General features: G+C 41.0%; 1 protein-coding gene across 3 annotated transcripts in view; it reads right to left on the bottom strand.

The window, feature by feature from the left end:
• The window catches only part of cpne4b (copine IVb), a 28,968-nt gene extending 9,418 nt beyond the window's left edge, over nt 1-19,550 (bottom strand). The window contains exons 1-10 of one of the 3 annotated variants that reach the window (XM_086279762.1): nt 19,219-19,550; nt 13,829-14,019; nt 8,900-9,079; nt 5,176-5,247; nt 4,798-4,872; nt 4,098-4,181; nt 3,913-4,002; nt 2,121-2,219; nt 1,745-1,831; nt 37-96 (exon numbers count right to left, since the gene is read on the bottom strand). In XM_086279762.1, the coding sequence (XP_086135888.1) occupies nt 37-96; nt 1,745-1,831; nt 2,121-2,219; nt 3,913-4,002; nt 4,098-4,181; nt 4,798-4,872; nt 5,176-5,247; nt 8,900-9,079; nt 13,829-13,999 (918 nt within the window). In that variant the 5' untranslated portion in view covers nt 14,000-14,019; nt 19,219-19,550. Of the gene's footprint in view, nt 1-36; nt 97-1,744; nt 1,832-2,120; nt 2,220-3,912; nt 4,003-4,097; nt 4,182-4,797; nt 4,873-5,175; nt 5,248-8,899; nt 9,080-13,828; nt 14,020-19,213 lie in introns of all 3 variants that reach the window. The other 2 variants (XM_086279761.1, XM_086279763.1) reach the window with 2 other exon arrangements.
• Nucleotides 19,551-19,697: the final 147 nt, after the last annotated feature.

Below are 19,697 nucleotides of genomic sequence, written 5' to 3'. Positions count from 1 at the left end.
GTAAACATTAAAGAGATTACATTTGAGGGAACTTACTGTGAACTGAATCTGGCAGCCTCCCATGATGTAATCCAGGAAGGAATACATTTTAATAATCTGTCAGGAAAAAAAGAACCCATAATATTATTGATTACTAGTTTACTAATACTATTTATTTACTTTTCTAGTAATTTCTCCATCGGATTTACCCATTTTTATTTATTCATTTATTTATTTTCCATTTTTCCCACCCATTTTCCAGTTATTTCTTTTGTTTGTTTGTTTGTTTTTATTTATATTGAACTAGAAGCTTCTTATTAAAAATATGTAATGGGCCCTTTCCCTATATTAATGAACTGACAGCCCGATTATGACAGAAAGTGCTACCTACAGTCAGGTGATCACTACAGAAATTATTGGACATAATGCAGTCAGTGCTGTTAAATGGGAAAATAATTTAAAAAAATAAACAAATACATTTTATATACAAATATAGCAATTTCGATGACATTTGTCTGTATAGTTACAGTACTGTGCAAAAGTCAAAACCTGTCATGTCTATATATTTTGTTACAAGTAGCCAGATTTTCTTATGTGTTTCTCTCACACTTCTCCAGGCTTTTCAAAGAGGCATTAAAATCTGCATATGAACAGTAGCTAAAATTTTTGTCTTTAAAAAGTATGAAAAAAATCCAGCAAAGACCTGACCCAGGACCCAAGAAATGCATCTGGCCCTGTGGTTGATCCATCTAATGTTCACTTAGACCTCATCAGAAATGGTCTAAGTGGAAGGATCACTGCCAAGAAGCCAAACTTAAGGAAGCGAAATAGGGTGAAAAGGCTGAGTTATGCCAAATTACAAAAGAAGTAGATTGAAAATCAGTGGCAACAGGTTCAAGTGATGAATTCAGATTGGAAGGTTTTAGTTCAAGTAATCAGGCCAGGTGAGAGGTACAACAGTGAGTGTTTACAACCCTCTGTAAAACATGGAGGAGGCTCTTTCATGGCTCAAAATCCAAGGAATTATGAACACAGAAGAGTGCCATCAAAACATTTGATTGGTAACAGTTTTATTTTTCAGCATGACAATGATCCAAAACACACTGCTAATGCAGTAAAGGATACAAGGGTAGAAACACACAACAAAGCACCATCAGTTATGAACTGGCCTCCAGTGCCCAGACCTCAACATTACTGAAGCAGTGTGGGATCATCTTGACAGAGAACGGAATAAAAGGCAGTCAACATCCAAAGAAGAGCTTTGAAATGCCCTTCAAGAAGAAGAAGAAGAGCTATTCCTGAAGACTACTTAAAGAAATTACAAGAAAGCTTGTCTAAGAGAGTTCAGGCTGTGTTAAAGGAAAAAAAGATGGTCAAATATTGAATAGCACAAACTCTGCTTTTGCTTTATATGTGCATTTCCACGTAAATTTGCAAATTTCAATAAATTGCTCCTCACTTTTCCCGTTTTCCTAGCAAAATAAAATGTATTTATAGTCAGAAACACAATGATAATAAGGTTTGTGCATTTATCGTTCTTTTCTCTGTTTAATATAATTATAAAAAATAGTGTATTTAGGTCTATGAATATTAATGGGACAAAAGTAGCAATTAGAAGGCACGTCTTTTTTTCCACTGTTATCTCATGCTTTAAAAGTCAAACAATTAATCCCCCAAACAGTCAGTTGAGATTTAAATTAACAATGAAAATAACCATTTGTTGCACAAAAAAGAAGGAACGCAGACAGAAAAAGCTTTACCTTACCTTACAGTGGTTGAGAATGACAACACCAGAGTTTCTGTAATTCTTCTTCTTCATCTGATATTTAGGGTTGATGCATTCCCATTGGATCTAGGCGCACAGATACACACAATTAATGCAGATGGTATCAAGGGAGCACAGAAGGAATTTGCTTGACTCGTTATGTATTTGCTACATAATGATGCGAAGCTATTAAAAAGGAGCTCTGCTTTTATTTAAATGAGGATTATTTTGGATATGTGAATAAAAGCACTGACAGAGATGCAAATGGGCTCACAGTGCATAAATGAATTTATGGCCCTGAGTCAGTGAGTAAACATTACTTGTTTTATTCCTCTCGTGTGAGCATGTGCAGGAGCTCGAGCGCGCATTTTCTCACCTGTTTGCCCTCCTGCTCTACCCTCATCTCCTTAAACGTGGTATGAAACTCCCCGATGAAGTCATGTTTTCCATTGGAGTCCCAGTCCCAAACTGTGCACTGGAAGAGACACACACACGTTCACTCATTTAGAGCACAGCTGCAACACCGTTACCTAAACGAACACACACAGGCACTCGCAGGCATGCAGGGAAATGCCATGCTGAATGATTGATAAGGCGGTGTTGGTGGGGGGGGGGCAACGGAGCGGTGAAATATTAATCTGAGGATGCTGAGAGGTACGCGGCTTAAGCGACAGCTTTACGCTTGTGTGTGTGTTTTTCGACATAATAGTTTGACTCGCTCTTGGGAGCTAGTAAGCAAGACAAATTGCCTCAATCAAGTGAGGGTCAGTGGGGCAAAGCTAAGCACATCATAAAGACTCAGTCCTTTCATTTCAAAGGATGGCACAAGGCTCTCATGTGTAGGCTGTCCTGCAAAGTCACTGCAATCAATGATATTCAAAAAGGTTTGTCAATAGAGACACATGTTAACACGGACTGAAAAAACTCGGGTCTTTTGTGAAGCTCTAATGCCTGTGAACGAGTCCTTCAGCGGTGCAGTTTTGCATTATAACCTCCTTGCATGAGGTCACCCCAGCAACTAGCGATCAGAAGCAATCCAGCAATGCTTGATTAAAAACAATGACTCACTGTAATCCCCTAATTTCCTGTCTCCCACTTAAGCTGTTCACAGTCCGCACCTAAAGCGTGCGTGCATGTTTGTGTGTGATCGTTTGCGGGCCGCATGCATGTTTGTGTTTGTGAAAGTAATTTGTGCGCGCGCGAGGTAGCGAGCGCTCGCTTTTGCAGCCTTGCTTCCACTTCAAACTGCTGAGAGCTGTGCTAGAGAGTAATGAAAAAATGAAGAAGCTCTGTTCCATTCCCTGAATACTAACTGTTTGACAAAGAGAGAGAGAGAGAGACCAGCGAAAGGACAGAAAGAAAAGTAAAGAGGTGGAGAAATGGGCTCCTTGCCGATTGCAAGTACAAAGGAAGAGACGGCGAGACACTGCAGAGGAGGGTTATGCATTTATGCATTGGTCAGTTAAGAGTCTGGTGAAAAGAAAGCACTTGTCTGAATAGAAATCTCTGCCCTGCCATTTCTCACTAAAGCTCTGACTGTTCGAAACAGGTAGCCCTGGAAACCATAGCCGACGGCGTGCGTGCGTGCGCGAGCCCTTTCTCCCGCTGTCAGGAGCCGCGCAGAGTTAAGATACCTCTGAATATTTAATGAACAATCTCATGTTTATTCATGCCAAAGAATAACTGTTCTCTGCGAACGTGGCGGCCACTGCTTCCAAAAAGGCGAAGAGATCTCCTCTGACAAGTAAAGGCGAGAGTTTAAGATAACCACTGAGCTCCTTAACGCCCATCTGACTTTTTAAATAGCACAATGATATCATAAAAACGCCTGACCTGAACTTAACTCCTGGAACTGAAAAGAGAAAGGGACAAAGGCTTTTTGTACGTGCCGCTGTCCTTTGCATTAATGTCATGTTTTGTATGTAGGTGAAAAAGGGTAAAACGACTTTATTTATTGTCATTTTAAGTTTTTGTCCGCATTTATTGAATGAATGGCATTTCTTTTTTTATGTTTTAAATAAATAAAATGCAGGCTGGTGATGATGCTGTGCAAGCACTCGGGTGCTGCTTGACTTCGGCCCTCTTAATGAGTCTTGCATTTTACTGGAGGAACTTAAATAGTTGCATTGCCACTATGATTGTTGCAGAAAAAATATTCCCAGACTCACCTTAAGCTCCCTGTCGTGGTCTCCACTGCAGAGTGTGTTTAAGGAAACTTTGAAGGATTTCCAAACTGGGCTCAGGTTGTTCATGACCGTCTGTGCACAATAAATACAAAGACAGTTCACGCTTGTTGTTTATTTCCAAACTAAAACAGCTGCCTACATCTCCACGGATGTGCGAGCGCAGTTACCTCGGTTCTGTGCACAAGCGACTCAGTGCCGTCATCATTTATTCTAAAAATCTCCAGGAAAGGGTCTGACTTGCTGAAGAAATCCTTCAGAGAGAAAACACGCATGTGAGGCATTCCCTCAGAACTCCCTTTGATCACCATAAATCATTCGAACACTAACAGAATCATTATTTCGCCCCTTTAAACTCCTTTTCTTCTTTGTTTCTTCCACCTATCCCTTTCCTGTCCTCTCCAATTTATCCACCACTCCCATGCTTTCTTCCATCTTTTCCCCAGGGCACTACTTGTTTGGATTAGTCATCCATGTCTGTGTGTGTGTGTGTGTGTGTGTGTGTGTGTGTGTGTGTGTGTGTGTGTGTGTGTGTGTGTGTGTGTGCGCGCGCACATGTGCCGGCTGGAAAATTAATACAGTTATCGGTGTGTGTGGTTGGGGTGGTGAGATAAAAGAGGGTTATTGGGAAAGGGGGTGCCCACCTATCTCAGCAGGCCTCCTTTAATACCAGCTTGTACTAGTGTGTATTGTGCGTGTTTCTTCATAATCAAATCCCACAGCTCTGCCCACATACTTCTCCAAGCACACGCACACACAAACACACCAACCAGGCAGCATGCACACACAGACCCACATCTTCAGTATTAATTACCCTCATATCTTAAGGAAAACTTCAACATTTCTGAGTATTTTTGAAAGTGCACAAACCTTATCGTCCAGCTTACGTGCACTGAATGAGAGTTCAACGTAATCGTCATTTCCAGACAATTCCTCAGCTGTCACCTATACAGCGGGGCAGAGAGTGAAGGTGGAGAGGGAAGGTTGGGAGGCGAAAGGAGACAGACAGAGAGAGCGAGAGAGATCGACACGGAGATGTAAGAAGGAGGTGAGAGAAAATGAGATGGAAATGAGCTACAGCACAGATTGAACAGGCAACATCATCAAATTAATTATCTTCAGGGTGTCTGAGTGCACAGAGGTGGTGTGTGTGTGTGTGTGTGCGTGTCTAAGTGTGTGTGTGATTTTTGCATGTGTAGGAGTGTTTAACGTGGTTCGGTTGACTTTGGAACCCGTGCCATACCGTACCGTGATAGAAGACTTTCCAGCAGTGTTTCCCTGTTTGAGAAGAGCTTTAGTCAGTTTCCTCTGTGAAACAATCTGAAACAAAAAGAAAGAAAAAATCACCTCAGATGTTCCAGCCTCCACTTAGAGTTTGCATCTGTCTGGAGAACGCAAGTCAAATATTCACTCTACTCTACACTGACTTTAGTCTCTAAAAACTGAAACATCTGACTTTTTATCTGGCTGGCATTTATATTCTGCCTTTCCACTCGCTTTACACTATAACCCACATGTTCCAGTTTTCACACACACCCATACAGTTTGATTTATTACACATACGCACTCAGACGCCAGTGAATGTACCAGGGGCAATTTGGGACGCATCCACATGGAGACTAGAGGAGCTGGGGATTAAGCCAGCAAGCTTCTGATTATTGGATGACTTTCTCTACCGCCTGAACCACAGCTGCCCCATTTGGCACTAATATTATTAAACTGTCGATGTATTGTACATTAACTATTTTTTTTTGTTCATAGGCTTCACAAGGTTGTGCCACCATGTTGCTCCCCTTAAACCATAGTTATCAACTTAATCTGGCTATTTCATATAAATTTAGCCCTAAAAAATAACTTCACTGCTCAGGATCTCAGAGCATTTAAGAACAGGAGCAAAGTGACATCGAGCAAACCTCCAGGGTGTGGGGATGATTCACAACAGGACCAACATCTGGTGCAATAAATGAAAATGTTTAAAAAATTAAACGAAGTAACAAGATGAAAGGATTAAACTATGGTAATATGAATAGTATTCATGATTAAAATATTACAAGGTGGCAAAAGACATACTGTCGACCTGGGGTGACTGACTTTGCCAGCCAGTTCTGGAGCCTCCTGGGTGGTGCTCTGTCGCCGCTTCACTGCAAGTGGCAGTGATTGCTGCTTGCACTCTCCCAGACCAATTTATCCTTATTGTTATTTGCTGTGGTGAAGATGGCGATGATGGTGGTCGTAATACCAGCAGAAAATCTTATAGTAGTGTTATTTTGTCAAGGACTTTCAAAGGTACCACAATTTCTCCCTTTTTCTACTTCAGCTGCACTTCATAGTCTCTTTCATAGCCTGACAACGTGCTACACAGGCAGACAAGTGCATGCACACTCACGATGATGTGTCAAACACACCAACTGACTAACACACAGCCTCTTCCTGCTACAGCTAAGGCATTTGTACACGTACATACAAGCACATTAAAAACATCTACATCCCCAACTTAGAATTTCCTTTGTATCAAGAAAGCTTATTGTGTGTTCCCAATGCAAGTAGACCATGTAGTCTGTCTGTGTTGCTGACAAAGAAGGTTCACATAGATCCTGGCAGATCCTATCTCCATGTCAGGGGTAACAGATGATTATAAGTAATCACTGACGTGACCGATCTGGTGCCGGGATGAAGCTGTTAATAAACTCAGAGGAAAGACTGCTTCGCAGCTGGAAACAACAAACAAAACTTCAGCTCGTGTTTTTGTCAAACCCCAGACTTCCTCTGAATTGTTGATAAAAAGTAAATTATATTTTAGGCACGCAGGTGATTACTGCACCTAATATACTAGGCGCTGCACTTACATCAAATACCCCGATGCACGGATACACACAGGCACTGTTGTAGATATTAATGGAGGTGCAGCGTGTACAGACGTATAGACATATAGACTGGTATGAAATATAATGCATTAAATCAGGTGGACAACCTACTGCAATCACACTGTCACTGCATGCTAATGCCACAACTAAAGAAACCATCCACGCCTGTGTGACACCTACACGGCATTTATGTGCAATGCCGGTGTGTCCATTGTGAGTCTACTGAAAATTATTGGCATGCACTCGGACGTTTGGTCTGATCCTTAGACACCATTAACTGGCACTACTGAGGCATTTAGTAATTAGAATCTCATTCATTGTCCTTATTTATTCATTGTTTCCGTTTCCCTACAATGTGCTGTCACGGTTTCTTTTTTTGGGTTTTGTTTTTTTGTTCTGCCAATAAAGCAGGAAAAAACAACAACATTGATTATAACAGAATTAAGTCTTACAGCAGGTATAAATGCTTACATGCAACATGTCAATATCTGTTACAATATCACTGATGCAATGCGTCTGCAACAAGCGTTTCCTCTAGCAACTATTCAGGGCTTCTATCGTACACAGAAAAAGGAAAATGATCACACTATTGCTTCAAATGATATGATGGAAGATAAACATAACCTCTATTTTTTCAAATACAGTTATTAACAGAGTTATAATATGATTATATAAACAATAGCTTCCAAACAACCTCTCCAAGAAGCTTTCACACCCTTAAGTCAGTGTTATACATCCACCAGCTCTGTGCTGTCTCTGATGAGTAGTAAAAAGTAAACACTTCCTTTAACTGCAGACCTGACATTAAAGATAAGGGAAACACTGGGCTGCGCGTCCTATTTCCTTTCATTCAATATTACATTAGATAGCAATTCCCTCAAATGCACTTATTCAAATTGTTAATGAGTAGTAGTGCAATAACAATTTTCTTTTAAATGCTCTTGGATATTGAGTGAAAAATGCAAATAAACCAAATCTTTAAATATTGATTAAAACTTCTTCATTAAAGAGGCACAAATCCATTAAGTGAATAACAAGGGTATACAGTTTAGCACAAGCACATATAAAGGCTTTGAAAACAGTTCAGGCACCCTCAGGGCTTTTTATCAGAAGCACTCATGGACGGAGAAAGCATGTTAATGCAGACAGTGCATCAACTGAACTCAGGCTGAAAGCTGACATCCTTCCACAACTGAAGTTGTTTTTTAGTCATTGAAACCTAATACTGTGTAGGTCTCCCTCATGCCTCCAAAACAGCTGCCACTCTTTGTGGCATGCATACAGGACCTGTGAGGATGGCCTGCGGCATCTGGTGCCAAAGTGTAGCGTCATGCAGGTTGTGTGCTGAGTTTGACCTCCATATGTATGGCATGGTTGCCCAATTGGATTGGGATCTGGGGAGTTTTGGATGCCAGGTCAATGTCTAAGGCTCTTTGTTTTGTTCCTTTAACCGTTTCTAAGCAGGTTTTGTGGTGCGTTTGGGGCAATTATCCTCTGGGGGGAAGAAGTGCTGCCGACACTGTGGGCGTCCTTGGTCTAAAATAATAATCTTATTTAGTTACACTCACATATCAAATGCCAAGGCCTGAGGTTTCCTGAGAAAAAATAGCCTTATTACGATATCATCAGTATTATTTACTTCACCTGCCGTGGTTTTAACGAAGTAGCTGACTGAGCATACTGAAGTAGACGATTCTTATCCCAACAGCATGCTGCTCTGAGGAAGATTTGTATGCTTTTTTACTGTACCTACTGTTTGCAATGCACAAGGTGAATCCAGTTCGGAGGTTACAAGTGCATTTCTGTCATGCTTTCGCCTCCAGAAACACTCACATCACACACATTTCTGATTGTTTCTGAACTCCTCTCACATTCACTGACCTACCTCACACTCTTTAATTTTCAGTTAATTTAAGCTTGACTTATAGGAGCTATGTGTTATTTTTTTAACTTCCGTGGGGGTGAGAGTAGGAATAACAGTTTGTAAAGTATTGTGACTGTTTCACTTATGTTTGCACTCATCAGTCACACCGATTTCCCAATCGACCTGCTTGCTTCGTGCATGCTCTTCCTTTAGAGTGCACAATCCAATCAAGAGACTCACTGACCTGTCCTAGGGTACACTCCATGGCTCCCAAGAAGTCAGCATCACGGAGGCCATTGTTGCCGGAGCTGATATCGTGAAGTTCAAAGCGGAGCCTCTGGACCTCCTCAAAGTAATAATCCACCAAGAAAATCTTGGAGAAAACCGGGCTGCTGCTGCTGCGGATGACCTCTGTGCGGTCCACCTGCAAACAGACACAAACAGCTTCACAACGCTACGTTTAAAGTATCTGTGGCACCTAAAAGAACAAAGCTTAAGGTAGAGAAAGAAACACTGACTTCTACTTCTGGTGGTTCCAAATTTCTTTAAAACAGAAAACTTGGTAATTCAGTTGGTTTCAGAAACATCATCATGGACTGCAATGATTCCTGTAAAAATCACTGCAGCCCACCAGAGTGATTATTGTAAAACCACACAGATGCTTGGCAAATGTTTGCCACAGCAAGAACCCAGAGGGCTGCATAAATTAAAAAAAGAGCTGATAAAGAGAAAAGGTAAGACAAAATAGAAAAATACTTCCCCTGTTTAAAATTTTTTTTTATTAATGATCATTTTATTAGGTTATCATTATCTGTACAAGTATTTTTATCACGATAAACAATAAATAGCAACTCTGTAACCACTATTTACTGATTTTTATATTTGTTGTACCCCTTTTTACAGATTCAGTTATATAAGTACTTATCTATTCAAACCGCAGAATCTGAATTGATGAACTCTTCGTAACCTTTAGCAATATCACTGAGATCTTTTATGTGCGTTGGTGAAAAAAGAAATCCAATATGGCAAAACCTGATTATTCTTCTTCACGTGGACACTGGATTCAAGTTTTCACGAAATTTCATTAAAGAACATCATTTATGGTTCTTCTGAAAAAGCAGTTTCATAACACTGTGCTTTTTACTACAGGCAGTCTGACTTTAAATGGATTTTTTATGCTCTTTCCAAAGTGAACTAAAGTATGAAAATTGTACATCAGAAACACTGCCGCTGAGCATTGATTGCGAACCTCAACAGACTTTTCAGAATTGCGGCAATAACCACAAATAGCCATTACCACATTGTTTACACTTATCAACTTGAGAACTGCGGCTATTGATTTTTCGTGATGACTAAAAATCACCCGAGCTGTTTGATTGCACAGAGATCTGACTGCAGCTGTAACATTGATCTCACATTTTAAGCCCTCTGACTGCTCAAAGGATTAGGAAGCAAAAAGAAAAGTATGTTGCGACGTTGTCAACAAAACCTATCTAACACTAGCAGCAATGACTGGCTCCCTTTTATGGCTGATAACCCTCTGGCACACGAACGCACGCAAACACAGACAAAAGTGAAGAGCGCACCAGCAGGCTCGACAGACACACAAATGCTGGCCTTATCCTGATGCTTTTCTCAATAGGCTGGCAACTCATTAAAGCATCGAGAGACATGAATACATAAACACACACTAGCCAAGCGGCCTAAACACGCTCTCTCGCAACAATTATCCAATTAAGACACTCTGGATCTGATGGGCAATGATACCCCCGGCCCATTCCCACACTTCTGCAAAAGGGGCTTACTGTAACGCATACACTCACTCATGAAGACACAGACACGCAGACATGACACAAAAAACGCAGCACTGTGTCGTACAAAAGCTTTTTGTGGCGTCTCCAAAGGAGGAATAATGCTGCACTACTTTCAGAGCGCTCGATCTTGAGCCCCTGTGGAAATGGAAAGTGGTGTATATGTGTGTGTGTGGGAGTGCAGCTTCCGTGTCGCTGACAGTTTGTGCAAACGAGTTACACGTGTGGATTTACATACGTAAACGTACATCTGCTGAGTGGGACAGTGTAGCACTAAATGTGGAAGGATCTGCACGGATGTGTGGGTGTGCGTAGCTACATTTTTAAAAGGAACACTGTTCACTCCATATACTGTATGTCTGTCCATCCCAAAGGCAGAGGAAAGAAAACTAAAAATAACCAAAGATCCTCTTTTTTGCAACATCGCCCTGATTCCTCATTCTCAACGCTGATGCCGCCGCTTGCGAGTCTTCAGCATGTCTTTGGCTTCAGTAGAAGTGCTTTGTGTGCGAGTATGACATGGCATTTGAAAGGCTTGAAAAGCATCTGAGTCGTGAGGGGGGAAAAGAAAAAACACTTTAAAGCATAAAGTTAAACAATCCTTTTTTTTTCTTATTGTAAAAGAGACAAGCAAAACTGCCCATAACTTCAGGAACGGGTAGTCCTTCGGGATGGCACATACATGTATGCCAGGTTTCCTGCATTTCCCGGCACAATCTCAAGAGAGTGGAAGCGATAACAGGAGACAGACCATTGCAAGAGGAGTGCTGAAAAGGGCTGTCCAGCAGCACAGTGCTGGGCTGAGAGCACAGTTCCCACAAAAAAGTAGTCTGTTTCTGACAGTTTGGTCAGAAACATCCATGAGTACCTGACTGGAGGTCATTTTGTAGGGCTCTGGCAGTGCTCCTCATGGTCCTCCGTGCACAAAGGTTAGATTTATGCCCTTGTACAGCCCTGGCCAGCTCTCCACATGTAACAGCCTGTCTCCCGCCATCGCCTCCTCACTCTTGAGACTGTGCTGAGGGATGAACTTAAATGTGCCATCCTAGAGGAGATGGACTTAAAACTAGTCAAAGGAGCTTGCAAAGAAAAAAAAACTAGACTTAAAACTAGCTAAAAATCAGTCAGGAAGAATAAAAAGGGAGCAATAGTCTGTGGCTACCTCCTGCTACATTTAATGGTCTTCTTGTTGTGTCTCCAACAGGTGCAAACCTGTTGTCACTTTCATTTGCACTGAAGCATGTTAAATGGTTTTAATGTTTTAATGGTTTATGCTTCCCAGAATTGTCTTGTACTTCAATAATAGAGAGTTGCATTAATTTTTTTTTAGCAGTACACAAATAGTACACTATTTGTTCTACAGTTTGATCAAATTGTATGATTGTAAAAGTCATTACATGCAGAATTGTTTATTTAATTGGCAAGACTTGCTGAGACTTAAAGACAGTTTACATGTTTTAATCTGTGCAGCTTTGTGTAAATGTTCATTTTTTCCGTTACTGTCATCATAGTTTGTCTCATTTTTGTACACTTCACTCCAATCATATGTGTATAGGGCCAAATCACAACAGCAGTTGCCTCAAGGTGCTTTTATATTGTAAGATAAAGACCCTACATTAATACAACATATGTTTCCTCTCACATTACATGTATTTTACAATGAACGTAAAACCTGTGCTCTTGTCATCTGCATTCATTTTGTCAACAAGAAATCAGTTATTCTCAGAAAAATAAAAGTTTCTATCAGTGGCCCTTCAACGTCAAGATATGTGAAAATATTTTTAAAAAGTCAGGCAGTTAGGAAATGTGAAGGTGAGAAAAAGACACCTCTTAAGGCCACTGTCATCCTGACAAAATATCTAAACTTCTCACCGCCTTGCTGTCCACATTATCAAAAGAACTTTTTTATTTTGGTAGCGATGACTCATTCACTGACACAAAAGCCTCATTTTGACACATGTATTAAAGGCTGTGGGTGAGTTACGGTGTCATGGTCCTCCAGTCCTCCTCTGCGTCTCCACTGTTTCTCCCCTTTGTTCTCTCTCTCTGTCTCTCTTGCTCCTCTGTGTGTGAGTGTGTTTACCTGCCTTACAGGATCCTCCTGGATCATCTAGCAATCAGCTGTTTGCTATTTAAGCTGTGACCTGACAATCAGTCTTCGCCTGAGCGTTATAAAGGCAGTAGCTTCCATGTGGCCTTGCTGTAAGTCTCTGTTTCACTTTACTTGCCAAAGCTTTCTAATGTGTCTCTTCTTAGGATGGCCTTGGATTCACGGAAACCTTCTTCCATTTGATTTTTTACGTATTGGACTTTTGAACTGAGCACTTCAAACAGACTTTGTATGTAACATTAGATGCACCAAAACTGGAAATAAACTCAATGAACTTTCATTCCTGAGTCCTACGTTTGAGGCCGGCCAGACAAACCATGACATACGGCCTTTTAAAGGTTAATTACGTTGCTCCATGTATGAGCTGTTTTGGGAAATGCTGCAAAAAGTATGCTTTAAGATCGTGCTTTCAATTCCTAGATGACAGAAATATTTGGATAGATAAATAAACTCTTTAGCCCAGCCGACAATAGTCATGCTTTCTGGTGACCTCTTTGACGATTAACATCCATAATTTATAAGAACCAAACATAACTCTCAGTTTAGTAGGAGGAAGGTTAGCGACACAATCACAGCTCTGCACGATAGCTCGGGTTCTTGATTACACGCAATCATTTAGTCAAACATGAATTCAATTACGTGCTTGAGTAATTTCAAGTGCTGTCTGCGGAGAAATTCACAAGGAATTGTTTGCCATAGAACCTGAAGAGATGATGAATGCACTTGAGCCCCACAGTCACACACATCAGGTTATGGGCAAATTGCGTAGAGTGTGCCATGGCTTTTACTGAAAATGAAAAATGTGTCAAGTGTATATTAGAAGCAAAAGAAAATTATACAGAGACCAAAGTTAAAGTATTTGTGAAAGTGTTCAAAGCCCAAATATAGAGGTCACAATGTTATATTACTAGGTGAATAACATTGGGCTGTTCAATCATCTCTGTGGACCCCCACAACAAGAGTAAAAGGAAAATAATCCACCAAAGCAATAGTTGAAATAGCGATCTAATTTATAACAGAACAACAATGAGATATGAAACTGCGCCCACGTACAGACTCGTACAGACTCTCGGACACCTGCAGCTCTTACCAGAGTGTCTTACCCTGGGTAGAATCAGCATCACGAGAGAGGACACTTCAGAATAATAAACACTCCACAGATGGCTCCGCCCGACCATTAAACCTCTATTTTCTGGCTATCAAACATTTACACGCCGTACCTCTCACCCCTCCTCCCATCCAATTACTGTACCTCAAACCACTGGCCGTGTGACTGCATCTTCAACACCACACACGGGTCGGGTTTGGAAAGGGCGTCACGATCCGAGATGCCCCGGCAGGCCACTCTCAGCTCCACTTTGGTCAGGCACGGAGAGCTGATGAAGCCCAGCGTGGCCTCTGCAGACTCATAGATGTTACTCATGCTGAACGCGCAATCACACACTGAAATGAAAGAGAAGAAAAGATGGGGTTGATTTGTACTTTGTAGATTTGTACAAGAGATAGATAGATAGATAGATAGATAGATAGATAGATAGATAGATAGATAGATAGATAGATAGATAGATAGATAGATAGATAGATAGATAGATAGATAGATAGATAGATAGATAGATAGATAGATAGATAGATAGATAGATAGATAGATAGATAGATAGATAGATAGATAGATAGATAGATAGATGGGGAAAAAATCACGTGCACTGCAGAGCATTATCCCTGTTGTTTTGCCTTGACATGAGCAGATGCAGTGGCCCTGACTAAGCAAACAGCTCTCAAACTGTTCAAGGTCAGGGACTCTAAACCTCTGAATTACAGGCAAGGTCCACAAATGTACACAAATGCACATATATTGTGTAGCATTAACACACATTTGCACGGAAGTCCATTTACAAATGTTAATGCAAACGTTATGTATGTATGTATGTATGCATAATGTTGAGGAACACAAGGAAGCACATGCATGCAAACAAACCGGTGTGCACGCTCACAGGAATACAGTGAGCTATGCTGAGTAACCAGAATATATTGCCGGGTTTCTCCTCAGGTTTCCGCCGCGTGTATAATGTTCACATCCCTAAATAGAATATTGTCAAGTATCTAATTACTGTGACACAGAGATTTTTTTAAACTTTTTTTGCCATAGTCATGTGAAACGAACCATTCATAATGAATCACGTCTTATAGTTACACTCTGCAAGAAAGTGACACATCATTACACCAAAAAAAGAAATAAATAAAAAATGCCCAAATATATCTGCCACCTTCCATTTAGTCAAGGTGAGTTATTCTATTCCAACACCAGCAATGATCTGAATAAAATTTAACATGTTCAAAGGGATAACTCTACGCATCAATCAACCACCCACATAAGTGTTTTGTTTAAAGTTACTCTCAGGACTGTGTGGGTTCTGCAGACTCAATTTGCCACTCCTAATTAGTGTGTTGAACCTGTTTGAGGAATTACACCTTTAAAGTTCTTAAAGTAAAAGCTTGTAAAGTCAAAATCAGTGAGGCTTGATTTGGCATGTCACATATATCCACACTAGCATTTATGTGTGCTGTTTGATATGCACTTTCTTACTTTCTACATAAGATAATGTGGAAAAAGATGATCGGGATAAGTGCTTTGACTATACTGGTTGAAATGCCAACACTGTCTCTGGCACAAGAAGCAGAATAAACAGCTGTACTCAGTAGTTTAGTAAATAAATAACTAAATAAATGACAACCCTCTCATCTTTCAAATACACCTAACCTGCAGTACTGTATGCATACTGGGATATGGTGGGCTTTACTCCCCTGCATTTCTTCACCCATTTTCACCATTTCCGAGTCTTTAAAGGAGTACTTCAACATATTGGGAACTAATTGCCTTCCTATCAATAGTCTGATGAGAGGATCAATACCACTCTTTTAAGCTACAACCAGGGCAGGTCAATCTTAGCTTAGCAATGAAGCAATGAAGCTCCCATTATATCATCTTTAATAAGCCCACGCAATATATAGGGATATACAGTAGGAGGGCAACTTTTTTAAGAAAAGTGTTTCTGAAAATCTTCAATCATTCTTGATATACATATATACATATATACATATATATACAGAATAGCAAGCATATTGAAAATACAAAGCAGCAATATAAGCTCTTTATTCAAAGGTTACAGCAGCTGATGTTGGTTGTAAAGCTAACACTTATTTATAATAAGCTTTAGATTTATGACTGCTATATTGGAAACACTGCATCACATGCATAATTAATCTCATGAAACTGTATGGATCCAGCTTCGCAGCTTGTAATGTGCATAAAGCTTTAGGGCGAACCGTTGGGCAGCCTCGGTCCACTTAGTCCAAACTAAAGGATAACCACAGGTCTGATACGGTAGATGATACAAACGGCATATTAATGGAGTGGTCTAGTGTCGTCCTTGGGGAGTGAAGCTGTTGGAATTGGGTCTGACTCTGACCTGAATGTCTCTCTCTCTTTCCTTCGTTTCTTCCATAATTCATGTTCCATGTGTGTGATGCTGATTATTTTTAGCTGAGTGCAGCGAATGGGCTGTACACAGACAAATGGACGGAGGAGGGAGCCAAAGGGCAGGTGTGTGACTTACAACAGACCCGTGAGTGAGTGGCATGTAGTCAGCTGTACGTGCCCGCGTGCACTGGCATACATTTGTGTATGTATAACCGGCTGATAGTGTGTGTGTGTGTGTGTGTGTGTGTGTGTGTGTGTGTGTGTGTGTGTGTGTGTGTGTGTGTGTGTGTGTGTGTGGGGGAGGGGGAAAGAGCAGATGTCTCTCTGTTCCAGTTGACAGCAGATGACACTGATAGTGAAGTGTGGATGTGGAAGACTTCTTCAGCAAGATCCACTGTATGAGGGCGGCGTGCAGAATCTGCCTCACTTGTCACATGCGTTGCACATATCCAGAGGTGACAGCAAATTCTCATATCACACCTCAAGATTTTTCAGTATGACCATCTCACTCCTATTGAAGCCAAATAAGGATCCATTAGAGTGTTCATCATATCGTCCTATATCACTCTTAAATGTAGATTTAAAAATACTGTCAAAAACACTTGCTCTCCAGCTTGGCTCCAAATTGAGTCATCCAATTGTGGCAAAATTTGCCTATCAGCTTTGTTGAGTTCAGCTCTCCCATTAGAACTATACACCTATAAACGTAACCCTTTGTTGTATGACTCGCTCAGAATCTGGGTGCAATGTAGGAAAAGGTTGGGGTTACACTTAATGTCAATTAAAGCACCTATCTGCTCAAACCATATGTTCCCACCCTCCATGATGGACTCTGCCTTTAAAATATGGGAAAGTAATGGCCTTAGAAATATCAAAGACCTTTTTGTAGATGGGATTTTTGCCTCATTCACGCAGCTCCTGAAGCAGTTTAATGTTCCTCGGCAACATTTTTTCCGCTATTTACAAATTCGTCACTTTGTAAAGAGTCGATTTCCTTCATTTCCGGAACTACCTGAGGAAACTTCTTTGGATAAAATTATTAATATAAACGTTCATAAGAGAGGGGCGATTAAAGAAATCTATGCTATACTATTAGATCTTCAATCTCCTTCTCTCTTCATCCTTAAAGCACAGTGGGAGAAAGACCTTGGGATGACTATAACAGATGAGCTCTGGCAATCTTTTCTCCAGAGGGTACACTCTTCTTCGATATGTGCCAGGCATGGGCTCCTTCAATTTAAGGTCCTACACCGATTACATATCTCCAAGGAAAAGTTAGCCAAGTTCTATCCAGGAGCTGACCCTCTGTGTAACAGATGTAAAGCAGAAACAGGTTCGCTCCTTCATACCTTTTGGACATGCCCCAATCTTCATATCTATTGGGTGTCTATATTTAACACTCTGTCAGAGATGTATAACGTTAAATATGATCCTTCTGCTCTAACGGCTATCTTTGGGGTGATACCTCAAGACATCACTTTGCCAAAATGCTATTCGAATTCTATTGCCTTTGCTTCACTTATCGCAAGGCGCCTTATACTTTTAAGATGGAAGCAGGAAGCTCCTCCCACACATGAACAGTGGCTTGAGGAGCTCATGAGGTTTTTACATTTAGAAAAGATGAGATATACACTGGCAGGTTCAACCACCAAATTTCTTAGGGCATGGCAGCCATTCTTGATGTACATGGAAACATTTAAAATGACCACCTTATCATGACCAGATACCATATCTCTATATCGCTATCATAGCTAACTGTACGCTGAATGTCCCTTATACATTTTATTTTTCTATTTGTTTGTTGTTGTTTGTTTGTTTTTTGTTGTTTTGTAGGGGTTTCTTTGGTTTGTTTGTTTGTTTTTTCCTTCTCTATTTCTGTTATCTTTTGGGGTATTGTAAATACTGAACAGCAAACTACTGTATGTTCAATGTTTTGTTGTTAACATGCTGCTGTGACTGAAAATAAAATTTATTAAAAAAAAAATTAAAAAAAAAAAGATTTTTCAGTATGGCTTGGATGATTTGCCATCTTTTTTTTTTTACAGCGATATTAAGGTAACACAGAGTGATACAAATGTTTTTGTCAAGGTTTATGTGTTACGGAGCCCACTTTGAATACAGTAATATTTTTTCATGTTTGTTCAAATAAAGAATTTGAAACTTGTTTCAAATATTTAACAGAAAGCACATGAGCAAAAATGACCTAACTTATAGCAGCCTTGAACTCCGAGCTCTTTTTCTGCATGTACAGTAACATCGTTAGAGCTTGCGCCTTGATGACTCTTGACTCTGTGCATGTAGCTGCTCACCACAAATGCACATGTGTACAGTGACTGTGACTGATGTGGCATCAATGATTCAGTCACATAAAGGTCCCTGACACTCAAGTGCTGTAATTGCTCCGTTACGTATCGATTATCAAGCAAAGGGAGTAACAGCCACTGCACAAGCAACACAACCTAAAGAGGCATGTGGCATGTTATGCAACCAATTAAAGACCATCGGCCATTGGAGGTGAAGGGGACATTTTCAACTAAAAGCTCGCTGGGACTGGGAAAAGCTATAGTCTAGTGAAGATTTCTGGTGCTGCAAACTTGCAGTGTTATTAGAGCCGGCAGAGAAGGAGGACTAGGGAGAGTGAGGGAGACGGAGGTTGTGAGAAGGGGGGAGGATTATAGGGAAATAACTATGGTGAGGCAGGCAAGTGAGGAAGAATGAAGCAGAGGGGAGAGAGGAAAATTAAGAGGGACCGGGGAATGAGATGGATCTTTTCCTCTCACAGAGGTTATCTTCTCATATAGCACACCAGGAGAATACAATTAAAGCAGAGGCTTATAAGTGAAGCCTGCACCGTGGTTTCCACTATTTCAAAGAGAGAATACCCCAACTCCCTTTTTCAGAATAACAATTTTGTTAAAAAATTAATAGGATTTGTAGGTTTATTAGTTTCTCCCTGGTTGTTTCATTCTTCAGAACAAATTCATGCACCCACAAAGTCCCGCAAGCTGTTCATTTTCTCCTCTTTCTATAACACCAACACATGCATCGTATATGTCACTTGCAGGACAATACAGAAAATTATTCGGGGGCGGATATTTGTAACCACCCGTGAGTGAGACATTAACCACCCGGGTGCTCCGGCAGAGAGAGAAAACTCACCTCACCTGAAGGAAAGATCCGTGCGGAGCAGGACAACTTCACCGCCGTTTACTTGACAATCACGAATACCTCACAGCCTCCGGACCCATCTCACTGTCTTTGTCTATAATGTTCTCCTCCTCACACCACCTCCTTCTCTATCCCCCTACACTGCAGAGCTCGAGCTCGCTGACAGTCAACGCTGATTCCCAGTTCCCACAGTTCGAGCTCGGTAAGGAGGCGCTCCGTCCGCCTGGCTTTACTCTAGGTGAAAGATGGGGAGGAGGAGGACGGTGCGCCACTTAACAGGAGTTTGTAATCCGTTGGCTCCATCGGGGGCCACTGAGAGAGCGCCGTGCCCGGGGATCTGCGGCTTTCCACCGCAGTGTGTCAGCGCCATCTTGCGGTGGCTGTGATGAACTGCAGCACTCGTGAACTGCATGCGCTGTTCTCAGCTCTGATGCGCCTCGCTGGTTTTGTTGTGGCGGTGACCACACACCTGATA

This window comes from Aulonocara sp. 'chitande type north' Nkhata Bay, linkage group LG22 (assembly GCF_057382095.1).
Source record: "Aulonocara sp. 'chitande type north' Nkhata Bay isolate Kocher_YH1m ecotype deep benthic linkage group LG22, A_spYH_male_GT1.1, whole genome shotgun sequence".
Taxonomy (NCBI): Eukaryota; Metazoa; Chordata; class Actinopteri; order Cichliformes; family Cichlidae; genus Aulonocara; species Aulonocara sp. 'chitande type north' Nkhata Bay.
The sequence above is the reverse complement of the archived record's forward strand: the minus strand, read 5'-3'. Positions and strand labels throughout refer to the sequence as shown.